The sequence below is a fragment of the Anarhichas minor genome, unplaced genomic scaffold, assembly GCF_050575085.1.
Source record: "Anarhichas minor isolate MPS153535 unplaced genomic scaffold, ASM5057508v1 ptg000029l, whole genome shotgun sequence".
Lineage (NCBI taxonomy): Eukaryota > Metazoa > Chordata > Actinopteri > Perciformes > Anarhichadidae > Anarhichas > Anarhichas minor.
Genome location: NW_027466475.1, coordinates 2,029,716 through 2,047,075, shown reverse-complemented (window position 1 = coordinate 2,047,075; position 17,360 = coordinate 2,029,716). Strand labels below are relative to the sequence as shown.

The following is a 17,360-nucleotide window of genomic DNA, read 5'->3' as shown; positions in this document are numbered from 1 at the left end:
GCCACAACAGCACTCCATCATTTCTTCATCTTTCTCTGTGGTATTTCCTCTCTCTCCGCCCCTCCGTCCCTCCTCTCATCCATCTCCTCCCAGCTCTCTCTGACAGTCTATTTGGCCCACACAGCCCTGTCATCCATTCAACATGTCAGCCCCGGCGACGGCACCAATCTCACACTGACTGGCGTTTGTAGCCGGGCAGGCGGGACCCGCGGTAATAGAGCGCCCGTGCCGTCGCCGAGAGCCCGTGGGTTCAACTCCCATGACACCCGGGTCACAGAGTCGACCCCACAGTGAGAAGACCAGAGGTTCAGTCCTCGTGGGTCAGAGAGTTCATCGCCTGGTTCAAGGTTTATTATGCAATCTGTATCCACGTGACTGTGTTTAAGGTTTCCTTTGAGAACTCAATATACCAGCAACTTATTTTTACTTTTACAGTTTTGGTTCATCATTGATATCAGTGTTCATACCGTTTTACTCAGCAGCTCAGTGAGACGCGGAGTGGACGAGGAAACCAAATGAACTGTCAGTCCGAGTTTAGTCGGGAGGGAAAACTATGATCAGTGACATTAATGCTTGTGTGTGCAACTAAGTACATTTAGTCTCTCTGCTAAATAAAACGAATGTTTACAGCAAACATTTTGGGTCATTTTGAAATTACTTTTTGTCACATCCTGCATGATTTTGTTCCAGTAACTTTTTAAATAACATGGCTGTTGCTTCATCCTCCCTCCTTTTGTTTGTTTGTTGAAATAGCACCGAGCCAGAACCTGCCTCACACTCTTTACACTACTGTCAACTATTTGCGCTGACGGATCAAATCTGCACTAAAGATCTCATGCGTCCAGCCTTTAGCATACTGAACGTGTTAAACGTGTCAAACATGTTGCATAAATCTGTAAGTGTCGGACTGAAGTCAGAGGACCTTTTGTAGCGTTGCCCTTCATAGCTGAGTGGAGAGAGAAAGCCACTTAGATAAGACACAGAGGGGCTTTGATATCCTCTGGGGAGCCCAGCACTAAGACCTCATGCAGTCCTGCTACTGTGAGGCTCTTTACATCAAACTGTCAACCGCTATCTCTTGAAATGCATTAACACTGGAAATGTGGCTTTTAACACAACACAGATATCAAGGAATCCTATATTGTCTTGGTAATCCTTTCTCGGTCGCGATGCATTTCATTTGTTGCCACCCAGTTTCCTGCTGTCCAGCTCACGTGTTCTGTTTGTATCTTGACCCATATGGGTTCGTTACGTCACCTGCACCTGTTTAGATTTCCTCTCTTTTATATAACTCAAACACATGCATGCTGATCTGAGTAACCTACGAAAAAACATGCACTGTTGCTTTTAAGGCTTCTGTACTTCACCGCTGAAACAAGAGAGTTAGGAGTGTGTGGGAGGAAAGCCTGGGAGGAAAGCTGAGCGAGAGAGAGAGAGGGATGAGCCTTTTCCAAAAATCACTATAACACGCCTCCAAAAGCCCTACAGGGACCTACAGTGTGTTTGCTATAGTACATTTTCTTTATGTTACTTTTAATTGCTTCTAACGGCACCACTGTGAAATTATTAGATGAAGGAAACAATGTAATTCAATAACATAAGTGTCGGGAGTTGTTGTACATTGTTGGAGAGCATAACACACAGTAGGTAGTGTGTTTATTAGTATTTATATTGACTTCATGCCTTTGTTTCCCTCCTGTGTCACACTGTCCATCAATAATGGCCTGCAGGAGATCAACTGGGTTGAGATCTGATGACTATAAAGGACGTGTCATACTCAAATAATACAGTGACGCCTCATGCATCTGCATTCATTCGTCATGTCTCTGACATGCATTTAGATCATTTAAGTAAAAGTAGTGGAGCAGACATTTGAAAGTATTCTTTTACACTTTTACAAGTTAAAGTCCTGCATTTCAAATGATTTTTTCAGTAAAAGTAGAAAACTACAACTCTAAAAACTATATTCAGAAACATGTTCTTAAAAGATTCATATACATTTATTTCTAATAATTTATTGTCAATGTTATCAAGTATTGGATTATTATTGCTGATGCATTAATGCGTAAGCCTAGTTTCATGTTGTAGCAGGTTGAAGTGGAGGTCATTTTATCTACTTTATTTACAGTTGGGTAGTTACATCTGTAAGAAGGCATTATATATTATAATCTTGTTATTTTAATCTGAAAGAATAGTAATTATGGCTGGATATTAGTGGAGTAAAAAGTGGAGCATTTGCCTTTAAAGTAGTAGTGAAGTGGAAGCATGAAATTAAAATGTTCAAGTATTTGAGTAATATATAATCACATGCCACCAGTGTTTTTTACCTCCTGTTAGTGCACCTACTGGAATATTACATAATACCAGTGTGTACTGGAGGAGGTCAAATACTATGAGGATTATGTCAGCATGAACTCGCTCTTTAGCACTAAAGGTATGAACAATAATGCACCGCCCTATTCTAGTGTTGTGGCAAATATATACATATAATATATACTGTATTTAGGTGTGTGTAGTTTGACCAGAGAGGGGGAGAGAGAGAGAGAGAGGGAGAGAGACAGAGAGAGTTTAAACGGGGATATGGAGAGAGTGACATAGAAAGAGAGAAATTAGCAGCTTACCTGCAAAAAATGTAGAAATATGTGTCCACGCGCAAGCAGGAGTCCTTTCATCAGCTCCTTAATGTCGCTTCACATCACTGACAACAGCAGCAACAACATCCCAGTGTGATCAACCAGTCCGGAGGTCCTCTCTCTCTCCCTCCTCTCTCTCTCGCTCTCTAGCTGTCTCTCTCTCTCGGGACTTGGCCCACCTCCTCAGAATAGCGCTTCGTTAGACTCTCGGTGATACCCGAGATTTTACCCGCACGACGATCAACACTGAGCGTCCGAGCCTCCTCCACCGGGCGGTCCCGTCCTCACAACATCACCATCATCACCATCTTCATCATCACTGTCACCGTCCTCCAACCGATGATTTATCTCTCCTCTTTCTCTACGAACAGCCCTCTGTCTAAAGCATCAGCATCACCACGAGCTCTCGTCTGCTTCTCCTCGTCACCCTTCGTCTGACTCTGTCCTCGCGGCTTCCTCTCCGTGTCTCTGTCCCGTGGCTCAGCTCTGCAGCCCAGTAAGTGTGTCATGTTTGGGAAGAGAAGCGCATCATCCAGCGCAAGGCATATGCCGATGGTGAGACAGCCATCCAGGAAACGCCTCACCAAAAATACAAACAACGCGATGCTCTGGGAAACTAGCGCAATGGTATTAAGAATTCACCCCTGAGCTACAAGTCTGAATACTACTGAACTGTGAAAATCACATTAACACCTTTAACTCTTAGATACACAGGGGTTCTCTGTCTATGTGTTTTGCGTATTAACCCCACAAACACAGCTACATGTAGGAACGTTTAAATAATAGTCAAAATAAACTCATATCAAAATCAGCTTTTATTGCCAATATGGAAAATATGAATAGACATGAAGCTAAAAGCAAGGACAAAAAAGGAGAAAAAGTAGGCCGCTGTTTGTGACGCCGTATTAAACAATAATTCAAACGATGATCTATTTGTCACATAACTTGTACGTAAATAACGTCACTTCTGTATTTATTTCAACCTAAACCACAACTAGTCCTAAACCTATCTAAGTAGTATTGTTGCCTAAACCTGACTGAGTTGTTTCCTGTGAAACAGACGTTTATTTTACAAAGACTACGCATGTAACAAATACAAGTTGACTCGTGTTGCTGGGCTTCTGTAGCGAAATGCACGTAAAATGAGGGGTACCTTTTAAGACACGAACAGCTGTATTAGGATAGTTGATCCTCACCACGAGCTCTGGAGCTTTTACTGGCGCAGAATGTCTTCCATCTCGAGTCTTCATTTCAAACTGATCTATTTAGACAAAATAAGTGTTTGTCTCACCCTGATGATGTGATAGCTGCGTAACAAGCCATTGGAATTACGCATTTTAATTTAACGGTTTCCATTCATGTACATTTTTGATCACAAGCTTTGGAAATGACCAAATAATTTAATTTTTAATGTAATCTAACCATTAGGCAGTACCTCCAGAGCCCACTAGATGGCACTCTGAGACCCACTGTGAACCAGAACCTGACTGAGCCAGACTTCAACCCCCAGCATCAGTGGCCGATGTCTCTCATGCTCTTATAGCTGGATGTGAGTCAATCCCTTCAGCCAGGTTCCAAAATCTGATGGAGAGCCTGCAAACAGCAGCACATCAGTGCCCAGGGTTTAGTTACCACGTGTCCAACAGCAACATGCAGGTGTAATGTTTGGATCTGAGCCCTGCACAGCGATGCTGAATCCACGCTGGTGGTGATTTTAATTATTCAGGCTGATTAAACTCTTCTCAGGACTGTGTTGGCGCGTATTAACTGTTTGATTGATGGCTGACTCTTCCGTTTGGCCAGGACAAATGATATGGTCATAAAAGGCTATTTTTTAATGCATATATTTTGATATGTCAAAGTAGGAAGTAATACAAAGAATGATGGCTTGATTCCATGTCGTTGCATGGGGACACTTGAACAGACCAGAGCCATCATCATGGTGATGAGTAACACCTGTGCAGCAATCAAATAGAAAACACCGGTTGAGCCTTTGAGCGTTCAGAAACAGGTCAATTATAAATGCAAATCCTTCAATCATTGTTTATGAATCTACTGACAAACTGCATCAATTGTATTGTTGTTTCGGTTAAAAAAAGCATCCTGTAAGAACTACTTACTGAAGTCGTGTCACGTCCTGATATTTAAATCGAGTTTCTCCATTTTGGAAGACTTTAAACATTTTCCTCCACGATGTATTGGCGGACCCTTTGCCGTAGGATGGCTTCCTTGAATAAATTATGATGAATTTATATTTTACAGATTTAAAAAATCAGACAAAATATTTGTTTTAGCTACAAACTCAACATGATTGGGGAAAAAAAAGAATCCGAGTGTATTTTGTGCTTTGAACCACAGTGAGGCGACAGAGAACTGCCGGTTTTTAGGTGTCAGTTGGCCTTTTTCAGGTTGTTTTTCTCTCTCTTTGGTTGTTAATAAATGCTCTATTCTTGTTTCTCATGCTCATAATCACTATCTGAAATGGTAATACGCATTCTAAGGCATTTCAAGGCAATCAGACCAACAGACCTGTCTGATATTGACTCTTAGGTGGACAGTCACCTTTGGCCAGAACACTCTGTGACAGTGAAATGTTTGACTTGTTAAAAATGTACTTAGAAAAATCTTTCTTTCTTTCTTGCGTTGTTTCATTTCCTTGTTACATTTTACATATTTTAACACAAACCATGATGGTTTTTTAAACGTTAACCACGTGGCATTGTGCGTAAGAGTGATACGAGGCTGATAGGAAACGCATGAATGAAACGCATTCTTTCGACTCAGAAACGTCGACATGTGGTTTGCAGAAACCTACAATGCCGACATTTTTACTGGCAACTGAATCAACCTGCTACTCAAAAAGGGGCAAACAAAGAGTCTGAGAGGATGAGGAGAGGGGATATCCTCCCCTTCACATTGTTGAGAAGTATCCAGACAGGACGTTAGTCAAACAGCTACGGTCATTGTTGAAATCACCCTTTGTGTTTACATCTTACTTCATATCACAGCAGCTGACAAATCCGTCTTCAGCGTTGTAGCCCAAAGGCCAACAACTCCCAGTTGATTGGTTACCGACATTTCTGTCTTTCAATCAAACCTTCAGTGAGATGTTGGACCTCGGTGGTGTCTACATCTGGTTTTGAGCTGAGATTTGTTTGTCAGTGTGTCAGTGGGATGTTTGATGCAGCTCAGCTTTTGTGATGGTTGACTGCAGTGCCTCCCAAACCAGGAATGAGGACCAGGCCTGTTCCCAGAGGGCATCAACACGGGGATGGGCGCTGGTGTATTTGAGTAATCGACTTACGCGTAGGGTACTGAACCCCTAAATCTGGACACGTCATACCTTCTTAGCTACATGCCACAGCTTTATATCTGCCTTTGACAAAGACAAAAACACATCTGCTTTACAGACCGTGAAACAAAAGAGACCCAAATGCAAATCCTGATATAGCGTACGAGGCCAGAACCTGTGTGTGCCACAGTGTTTAGACGGTAGATGTTTGTGTTTCACCACAGTGAATTATTTGCACAGACAACCCCAAAGAAAACAGTTTTTCTTCTGCTGCAATAACAATAGAGTTTTTATTTACGAGATTTTATCAACAGATGTGGGCGAGGAAGGAGACAAGCTGACAGCTTATAGACAGAAACAACATCAGTTTGTCTCTGACAATGGAAGACATTCCTCGTGTTGAAGTGGACAGAGAGACTTTAAACCTTACAATATATTTTTGGAAAACTGGTTTCTTGTTTAATTAAATGTTTTCTGAATTCTTCTTCAGATAACCAACGTTTCCAAAGATCCCAACTACTGTAGTCCAGGTGCATTGACAGGGAAATGTGCATCACATTCAAATATTTTTGTATTTACTGAAATGGTTCATAAAACAGCAGTGTCTTGTGTTTTATATTTTGCTCTTTATGTGACATCTGGTGTCCAAACTATACATTTTTCTTTCCTTTGAAGTTTCCTTAGATTTTATTTTTATGCATCCAAAAATCAAGATCTCATTGTTATGGCTGCAGCACCATATTAAATAAAACAATTTGTGCACTGATATTTCTGTATTTCACCCTCATTCATCCAGGATCACAGTTAATGAACATTACTTGGGTGCATAACTTGCATCTGACGACCAAAAAGAAACCTGAAAGTTTTCAAAGATAAAAGTTTACCAACAGTCATAACCCGATGTTACCCTGAGTATGAATGAAGACGTATTTTGACAGATGTGTGATGTTTATACTCATAACAATAATTGAAGATGAACTCCATCTGCGTTCTTTTGTGGGGTTTTCAAAAGGAAAAGCCCTCTCAGCCGTTAGCAAAAAGCAGTTATGTAGGTTACCATAGAAAGCTAATCAATAGCGTTATGAATCATGTGAACGCTAGCACTGGTGAGTGAATGTTATGCTGAAAGGATTAGTTGGGGTTTCTTTGAGGTGGGGTTGGATGTAAACTCTTGTGTTCTGAGAGGTAAAATTACTGTTTTTGTCAATGGAATCCTGTGGCTTTCTGACGGGGATCTGAAGCTGTTATATCGCTCTCTTCAAAGCCACCAGACTCCATTCATTTCAGCTTGCAGAACACAGGAGTTGCTGGTCTGCCACTGCATCAATCGGTTAGTTTGTGTGTGTGTAACCTTTGTCTGCAAACTAAAGTGGTGTCCACAGCAGTGCATCGCTTACCTTCCATACCAGTACTCATGTCTGGTTCTCCAAACTGGGAGCGTGTCGACCGCCATCTAAGTTACAGAAGGAAATACACACTGACTGTGTTTGGATGCATAAGACTGTAGAATATCATCATGCAGAAACATGTCGGGTCACATGGGAATATGTATAGGGGCCTTGGGAAAATAGCATTTTGACACTAAAACATACAAACAGGTGATATGAATGATAAAAAAAACAAGACAAAGAAAAAGGAATATATTTTATGATGTATAATCAAATTTAAGGTGTTTTTGAATACATGACCCCAATGAAGGCACATTCCTGCAGTAAAAGGAGATGGTGTTTAAATTAGGTAACAAAAGAGAGCGCGGTTGTAAAAATACCCCCTAAAACATGCACATATCACAAAATCACATGACATGTGCATGTAAACATCAAATTTCTGTTGTCGCAACGTGCACAGGTAGGTGTGCTACTCGCTCACATTCATCTGAGATGTTTGTCATGCTAACAGACACAAACTGCTCGTGACAGGACGCAGAGCATTCTCTAACTGGATTACATGCCGTAGTCATGTAAACAGCTTCCCGTATCAACTCCTTTTGCATGTAAACACTCACTCTGGCCCACTTCAAAATTCAGACTTTCTTTGATCAGGCTTCAAAGGATTATCCATTCGCAGTCTCCATGTAATCGTATTCAAGGATAAAGCAAGCCTCAGTTTAATAGTCTGGTTTTGGAGTTTGGACCATAATGCAATGTTTGTACCACCCCGTCCTCGCCACAAGTCCACCGAAGTCGAGCTTGAGGTCGAGGGAGGAGGGAAGATGAGATGGCGGTATTCCGCTCTCCTCTCTCGATCGCCGTCTCTCTCTCTCTCCTTTCAGCCTCACTCAGACTCCTGCAGACATCAGTCACATCTTCCAGCCATCGTCCTCGCCTGAATAACTGATGACGCAGTGAAAGCTTTTTAAAAACCATTCCCTATTCCTGATTAGATGGCATTAGAGAGGGTTATCATAAAGGAAATATGAGAAACATATCAAGGATTGGATGGTGGACTGCATGGAATCCTTCCACTGTCTATGTAGATGTGTTGGGGGTCAGAATTCAGCTTCAAATGGTTTTGGAAACATATGTTTTTCAAGATTTGGATGTTATGAATGTTAACACGCTACTTTAGAGTGTCATCTGAATGCATATACTTTCTCTGATGTCTTTCACAATGCTCAAAAGAGTATTTAAAGCGCTGTTCCAGGCTGGGAGAGTTTAGCCTTGCAGCCCACCGTCCTGTCTACCTGTGCTGAGCTCGTTCTGCTCATTTCCAGCAGCTTGGGTGAGCCGTCAAAGTAACTGGCTGCACCTGAGAGATGCTGAGTGGCTTTGGGTATTTAAGGCTTGTTTCCACACATGTTTCACTCCTTTCCTGGGCAGCCTCCATGTCCTCCCATGTCCTTAATCAACTTCAGGTTTTATGCCTTGAAACAACACTCGTAAATACTTAAGTCTGTCAGTATGATATTGCACTAAAGTGGGTGATAAAACATGCTAGAAAAGTTATGTTCTGCTGGGGTCAACTGGAGATGGCACCCAAACAGGAAATTCCAAGAAGTTAAATAAAACCTCAAGTGCATGAAACATCAAAAGAACAACTTTCTTTTAGTTGTCTTTTCTTTTTAAGGTTTCAGTGTAGACAATTACGCCATGTATTTGACATAACGCATATTCCTTTGCTTGGTGTCAAGCGACTGCATGACTGCACAAGTAGGAAACCTTACATTTATTTTTATTGAACCTTTATTTATCCAGTCGAATCCCAATTACATTCAAAAACTATTTTACGAAGGAGTCCTGGCCAAGACGGAAGCATGAAAGTTTCGCACATGAAAACACAAATATCAGACTTAACGGCAGAAAGTAAAAAAAGAAACAAGAGACCAATAAGACTAAAACAGCAAATTGCATCAACCAATGTAATAACAGTGTCATTCAGTAACACATTCGGTGTTCAAATAATCCTAATCGTGTTTTAAAAATCTTGTATGCTAATAAAATACCCTTGTTTAAAGTGTCTCTGTAGCTCACACCACTATCCTCATACAACGGTTCATATATCTTACGAAACGTTACTCCTTATTTTTTTGTGCTTTTTCCTACAAAAGTCAGCAGCACCGGTCAGCTTCCACTTGTAACATGCATACAGTCGTTCAAAATTAACTTCTGTCTTCACAGGAAACTATTTAGTTAGGATTGGGATAAGATCGTTGTTTGCGTTAAAATAAGTTTGTAAGTGGCGTTGCTTAAGCACAGAAGTAAAGGGTAGGGTAACTTCATGTGTTCAGTTACTATCGAGGGTTTGCACTGATGCCTCTGATACTTTCCCACACAACAACAAACCAACAGGCGGTCGCTATGAATGGGCAGAACAGCATCACAGAGAGAGGAAAACATTGTAAAGGCCGTCTAATGACACTTCTTTAGGAGCGGTCACATGGATCATTTTGTAAGGCAGGAAGACAAATTACATATTTTGACGTTGAGGTATTCGGACTTGACAGGAATGCGGCTTCACATATTTAAGATTTGTCAGCCGGATCAAATTAAAAAATGTTGAATTTTTTTTTTCTTTGAATGTGTGTGTGTGTGTGTGTGTGTGTGTGTGTGTGTGTGTGTGTGTATAGTCCCAGTTGGGTGTCAACACAAGACGTAAGTCACTTTGGTATTTCCCTTTCATATTCTCTCTCTCTCTCTCTCTCTCTCTCTCTCTCTCTCTCTCTCTCTCTCTCTCTCTCTCTCTCTCTCTCTCTCTCTCTCTTCTGATCTTGAACACTCAGCCATCATGTCCTCATGTCTCATATGGATATGATCACATATATGGAGGTCTGACCCCTCGGTCCACCGGCCCCCCTGCAATAATACAACTGCATATGAACCTGTGGTGAATTTACACTCGGTTAGGAAAAGAGAAAAACAGGATTTCCTCCGACTCGCATGTCAAAGATCAAGGTGAAGGAGATCAGAGCTTTTCCTCACGCCGCCTCACAATGTGTAACAATTGACATGTTGGATCATTTTACACAAAGAAACAGAGCTGGACTTCACCACATGGAAACATTATTTATTTATATATATATATATATATAATTTCCAATGACTGCATAAAACACAATACTCAACCTTTAAAAACATCGAACAAAAAGTTTGGAAATTCGTGTTTGGTAGATTATTTCTCTGTTGTAACAAAGCTTCTTGGCAATAAATGTTATACCGTTGGAAAGCCTGTTCATTTACCTTTCAAACGGTGCCCCATTTGTAAGGAACATGCATTTGTGGGATGAGCAGCACAGCTGAGTATGTGGGTTGCGCCCATGAAAAATTTGCCAAATCTTCTCTGCCAATGCCAAACAGCGTATTCTGCTGTTGCTATTGACTCTTGTTTGGTGTTGTTTGGTGCATTGGATGATTGAAGTCTATCAGTAACAAGGAAGAAACAAGACATATTGGCAATTTTACAATGTATTCATTTAAACAGGAGCCTCAGTAGCGTGTGGAAGAACCATACACAGCCACAACAGCCTGGCTCCTCCTCCTCATGCTGGTCACCAGCCTGCTCACACACTGCTGTGGGATGGCATTCCACTCCTCAAGCAGGATTTGTCGCAAGTCAGCCAACGTGGTTGTGTTGGTCACTCTGGCACGAACAGCTGGTCCCACAAGTGTTCACTTGGGTTGAGGTCAGGACTGCTGGCAGGCCATTCCATCCTCTCTACTCCCACATTCTGGAGGTCGTCTCTGATAAACCGCTCTGTGGGGGCGAGCGTCTTCATCTTGGAGGATGGAGTTCGGTCCCAGACTGTGGAGAAATGGGATCGCCACTGGTTGCAGAATCTCATCTCGATATCTCTCTGCATTGAGATTGCCTCCAATGAAGACGAGCCTCGTTTTTCCAGTGATGGAGATGCCGCCCCACACCATCACACTGCCTCCACCAAAAGGTGTTACTCTATCGGTGCAGCAATCAGCATAGCGTTCTCCCCGTCTTCTCCACACTTTGACCCTACGATCCAACTTCCTTAGGCAGAATCTGGACTCATCGCTGAACATAACGTTCCTCCACATGTTCAGGTTCCAGTGCAGGTGTTGCCGACACCGGCAGAGAAGATTTGGCAAATGTATCATGGGCGCAACCCACATACTCAGCTGTGCTGCTCATCCCAGAAATGCATGATCCTTACAAATGGGTCACCATTTAAAAGGTAAATAAACAGGCTTTCCAATGGTATAAAATTCATTGCCAAGAAGCATTGTTACAACAGAGAAATAATCTACCAAACACTAATTTCCGAACTTTTTGTTCGATGTTTATTTACTTGGTGAAAATCTGCTATGAATCATAAATCTGACCCGACTTATTGTTGGGTTACTATCAGCAAATTCCAACTTCTCCTTTTATGGACATGAGGGATGCTTTTTGTCCCAAAAAAAACACACACTGTCATTGTTTCTCAATCAACCTTGATATCCAGATCCCAGAAAGTACTTTTATAATAATTCTGAAACACATGTTTTTGTAAATGAATACATTTTCTTTTAAAACAAATAATTTTTCCAACCTGGTCTCACTCCCACTTCCTCAAATACTCGTCTATTTCCGCTCGTTCGACGCAAACAGTGTATTTTCAAAATAAACCTGTTTTTACAGGAAACAGATTGGTTAGGTTTCAGAAAAAATCATTTGTTTGTGACGTAGGCCATGTTCTCTACGCAGCCTAGTAACGCTGTCATGTTAAGTAACGTACATGTTTTGTGGTGTTTTTGGACCCATCCATCCACTTCCTTACGCGAGCTTTATTGCGTTTTATATTACATAACCTGACTTAACTCCCGCCATAACTACGGCCACGCAGGGCGTCATAGTGAAACGCGTAGGGCCACTGACCAATTGGAAGTGAGAACAAGTTGCTCTTTACACCTGCTCTTGTTCGTTTTTTTTTTTTTTTATTGTCTACCTTTGCTTGATAAATAAAATGTCTCTTGCTCACACTGGTCTCGTGGTCATGGAATTAAAACACTCACTCTTCAGCTATTAACTTGATTCGAAGAACATCTGAATTCTTTGTGTTGTCGAACTTCAAAACACCAAACACAAAGACAACAAAACATATTGTAGTGTTTATTTTTATTCTACACTTACAAAAATGTCAGGTAATAAAAAGTAGTTGCTATACACCATAAAAACAATATATAAAACATTGTGTTCGCCGTCAAAAAAATGAATTGCAGTATTTAGTTTTAGGATAAAGGCACATGTTGCTCCCTTGGAGACCCTTACTGTATTTACACATGTATTTCTATGTGGTTTCTCTTTTTCTCTTATTGGTTTTGACACCCATTTGTGTGTATCTACATGGGCACAATCACAATCACAAGCACACACACAAACAGTAAATCACATATTCACTCAGGCGGCCATTCAACAATGACTCTTTCACTTTACAGCGATAGCAACAGATTGTGTCAAGTTCGACGTCTTCTAAATACAATAACATAGGCTACAAATAAAGGAGGTGAGGCCGGAGAAAAATCATCGTTAGGCACGTTTCTTTTCTATATACATTTCACTCAAAGTACACTCCTCAATAACACATGGGATACACAAAAGAAATGACAGCAAAATCACCTAAAGGTCTGTTCTTTCAAGATAATATTTGATACATATGGGGCGTTTGTTGCTTGACATAAAGATAAAATACTTTGTTTTGTGCCTGAATCCCAACCTGATTGACTTTCACTGTCTGGATCCAAACCATTGAACAAATTAGAAATGAAAAATGGCACTTTTTTTAGGATGTTAAATAACGCTGCTTGACAAAATGGCATCAGTCATTTTGCAGCTGCACAATAATGATAATAAGGAAATTGAATTTAATGATGGATGTATTCTGGTATATCTCTTTTAGATGCATGAGTGTATGTGTGAAGTGTTGTCGTTGTTTTACATAGAGTTTTGGAACAGAACTAAAAAGTGGAAAAACACTGCTGGCCAAAATTGTTGTCAAATTGACCCATCTCCCTCTCCAAATGTCTCATATTTTCTCACCCGAAGTACACAACACTCATTGCTGTTAGTAGATAATGGAGCATCTCTGTCTGCTACAAGCTGCCGATTTTAACAACACCGATTTTTTTCGTTCTCAATTAAAGATAATGGTGATAACATACAAACAAAATGCAAAATACAACTTTAATATTGCTTCCTGGAGAGCGACTGACAGGTCTGAAATAACAGGACAGAAAAACATTTCCTCCAGTAAGATTCACAAGGTGAGTCTCCATTCTTTGGCCCAAACGAAGATGGCAGCCAGAAAAGCTTTCAAAAAACAAGTTTCTTTTTTAAAACAAAGTATTTTTTCTGTACAAGATCCAGCCCAGTCGGCAGACATTTTTTTGACATAAGTTTCTGCAAACCACGGATACATTGAATGTGGAGGTTTTTTGCATTCTGTCAGAGCAAGTGATGTAATATATTGAACAACCGTTATTGAAATAATGAGTAAAACGAGCCAAAAAAAAGTCCTCCAAGGGCAGGGGAGAGTCATGAATGAGTCAAACAAACACAGGACTTTCACCAGGAGACTGATCCTCGTGTCCCGAGTGAAACCAAAGTAAACGTTGACCTAGCGCTTGTTACGTAATGCTGTTACATAATGTTCCGTTAAAGAAAGTCTTCTAAGGGTGGTTATTTATTAATGCTACGTTTTGTTCTTATTTTTAACCATAATCAAATAGTTTTGTTGCCTAAACCTTGTCATTTCTTTCAAAAGTTAACCACGTAATTCTGCGCATCTGCAAGCCTGATGCCAGGCTGAAATGAGACGCGTTCCTGAAATGTATTCACACTCGACGTGGTTTTGCAGAAATGTAGAATGGCAACTATTTTTCTGGTAACTAGGTTGCAAAAGCAATGGTCTACTTGTGAATCGACTGTATTCCTCAGTGCCAACAAAGTGAGGAGTTGCTTATTATGAATTTAAAGATTTAACTGTGGCTAATCTTTATTGATTTGTAAACGCTGCGTTCGGCTTTGCTTCACAAACAGGATGTTAGCGCCTCTTGCATGTGCGATGTGTCTTTGCTCTGAAGTGTTTCTGCACAGCTGGAAAACTCATCACTGCTCTACATTGTTCTCTTCATCTTTCCTCCTTGTTTCTTGTCATATATGTTTCTCCTTGCCTCAATCCTTTTTCCTCTCCAAGGTTGTTTTCCCAGCCCGGGCTAACGGGAAGTGAGCACAATGTGTTGGCCCACGGGAGAGATAACACGGACAGGAAGGGGCGGGAGAAACCCCCCCACATGGACAGGAAGTTGACTCCGCCGTTTGGTTTAACTGATTAGAGGACGATGAGAGAGAAGGTGTGGTAGAGATACGGTGAGGCAAACAAGGAGGACCGGAGAACGAGAGAGAGACTGAGAGTGAGGTGGAGGAACTGGCTGCTCTAAGTTTATATATATATATATATATGAACCCAACAGGAAAGCATTGAGAGGGCTTCCAGCTATTGTATCCACCGTTTGTCAAATGGCATTCCAAGGAGCTAGAAACAACTTCAAGTCCAAACAAAACAGAATAAACAGGAGAATAAATAAACTATATTCTCTAAACTGGAATGAAAGTAGATATTTTTTTAAAACAAAGGGGCGGTCCTGAGGACATGTGGCTGTGTCTTCAGCAGAACAATGTATTTAAATATTGCATTGTCAACTGGACTATATTAATGGGAATGGGCACCACTTCACTGTAAAGAAAACTGATTTATGAGTTGTTGCAGTGACCTTGTAACTTTATGAATGATTTACCCCCAGAGCTTTCATTTGCACAATAATAATCCACCGTGTCAAATTCCTTGTATGTGCAACATACTTTGGCAAATAAACGGTTCCGGTTCTGATTCAGATAGGTAGGTATTGTCTACATGCTACTGAGTCCCTGATAGCCGGGGTTCAAACGGTCCATGGACGCAGTTGTTCCTGCAAATATACATCATATCCTCTAAGTTATAAGAGGATTAAAGATCAAAGGGATCTGCCATTTAAATGTGCGCCAACAACCTGGCAACCCAAATGAATTAAGTAGATGATCTTTGTAAGGAATAACCCGTGATCAGAATTACTTTAATTTTGCTAATGGGTCACTTCTCAAGCTAATTTTGACAAACATGTTGCTGGTGTCCAGCTTCTTCAATGTGAGTTTTGCGGCTTATTTCAGTTTTATGTTATTGCAAATTGAATATCTTCATTCAACAAAAGGCATCTTGGGCTCAATGGGCTCATCTTGGACATTTTTCATTTCATAGATACAACAATCAATGATTCAAGACGAGCAGATTAATAATAATTAGTTTCAGCCTTAATCCACAAAAAGGCAGAGGAAATGAGGATGAGTATGGCTCAAAAGAGCTTTTTTTTGTCCTGTCGACAATAACCACAAGCCAAATTAAAAGTATAGTCTGTATCCATATTTTGATTCTTTTAGACGGTGCAACCCAATAACGAGTGGACTTCTCATTGGAAGATGACACAAACCACAGTAAATAAATAGTTCCAGTTCAGTCACAGAATTCTGAATGATCAACGGTGCTTTTGTTTCTGTAATATGACAGAATTCTTTTAAAATGTTGGATCAGAGAGTTTCTGACCTGCCAGTAGCCCCAAAGGATGGGAGGTTAAAGTTATTCGAGCCACCTCGGAGCCATCACAACGGCCCAACTGGCCGCTGTGGCCACTCGGCGTTTCCTGAGTTGTCTGAATGACTTTTGTTCTAGTGGGCCTCTGAGAATTGGGCTTTTCATCTCAACAATATGTGATGATAAGTTCTGTCAAATAAGACCTGGAACATGCTGTAATTCTGTCTGAGCAGCAGTAGTGCCGTTTCCTTTCAGTCTGTCTGTTGTCTTTTTTTTTATCCTCGCAGCAGAAGATAAATGGACAGAATGACTCACTTAGAAAATGACTCCTCGTTCATATCAGATAGTTGGTTTCAGGAACCAAAAAGAAGGTTTCTACCTTGAAAAACCTGCTAAAAATCAGGAACTTTTGATGCAGCTTTCTAAACTTTTTCAGACAACTAACACCTGATGTTGTGTTGGGACTTGAACTTTCCTTAAAGACAACTCTTTTCAGTGTTTTAGATAAAGCCAACGCAACTGGCATCTCGCTGTGATCAAACACTTCAAACCTCTTTGAGTTAAAACTCTTGTGGCTGTTCAGTTTTTCACCTCAGACAATAAACCCCTGAAGCGATATCTTATTTAAAAATCAAATCATCAACCTCAGATCAAAAATAAAATCACTCCATTCTCGCCGTGTTTATGGACCTTTTGTCAAAAAAACAACAACAAAAAACCCCACATCAAAGTTCAGAGAGATTACAGGCTGTCGATATGAAAGAGAAGCGTGGGACAGAAAAAAATACGGTAAAAATCTCAAATCAACAAGGAGTTGTTTTTAAATGCACCATTTTGCATCCCCAGTAGTAGAAATTAACTTCCATTGATATTAAAAACGCTTATATTAGCAGATATACATAAAAAGCTCATATCAAGATGACAAGTTGACGTAAACATTTGATTTAATAAGACTATGCATACTTTTTGTTCTTTTTTTTGTAGTTAAAAATAGTTTAAAATGTAGGCCATGTCTATTTAGATCCAAATGTAGATTATGCATATATTAAGAAATATGCGTCATTGGTAGGTGTACGTGTCGATCAATATAGGTGCGTACAAATAACACATTTTAAGAGACACGATACTAAACTTATTCTGCAGTACAGTCAACGGTGGTTAAAAAATTATGCAAAATGGTGTTTTGAGACATAAACTGAATGCAAACGGGCGTAAAGAATTTGAATATCTGGCCAGCAGTGGCCATCAACTATCCAAGATAAACTCTGAATGGCCCGCCGTGGAGCTTCGTCTGATTTGGACTTTCAGATCTTCTCAGGTGATAAAAGGGTTACGATGTCAGACTTCACAACACTGTGACAGAAAT

At 40.6% G+C, this 17,360-nt stretch overlaps 1 protein-coding gene across 1 annotated transcript in view; it reads right to left on the bottom strand.

The window, feature by feature from the left end:
• The window catches only part of bean1 (brain expressed, associated with NEDD4, 1), a 36,721-nt gene extending 36,460 nt beyond the window's left edge, over window positions 1-261 (bottom strand). The window contains 1 exon segment of the mRNA XM_076104161.1: window positions 174-261. Within this exon segment, the coding sequence (XP_075960276.1) occupies window positions 174-261 (88 nt within the window).
• Between the last annotated feature and the right edge of the window lie 17,099 nt (window positions 262-17,360).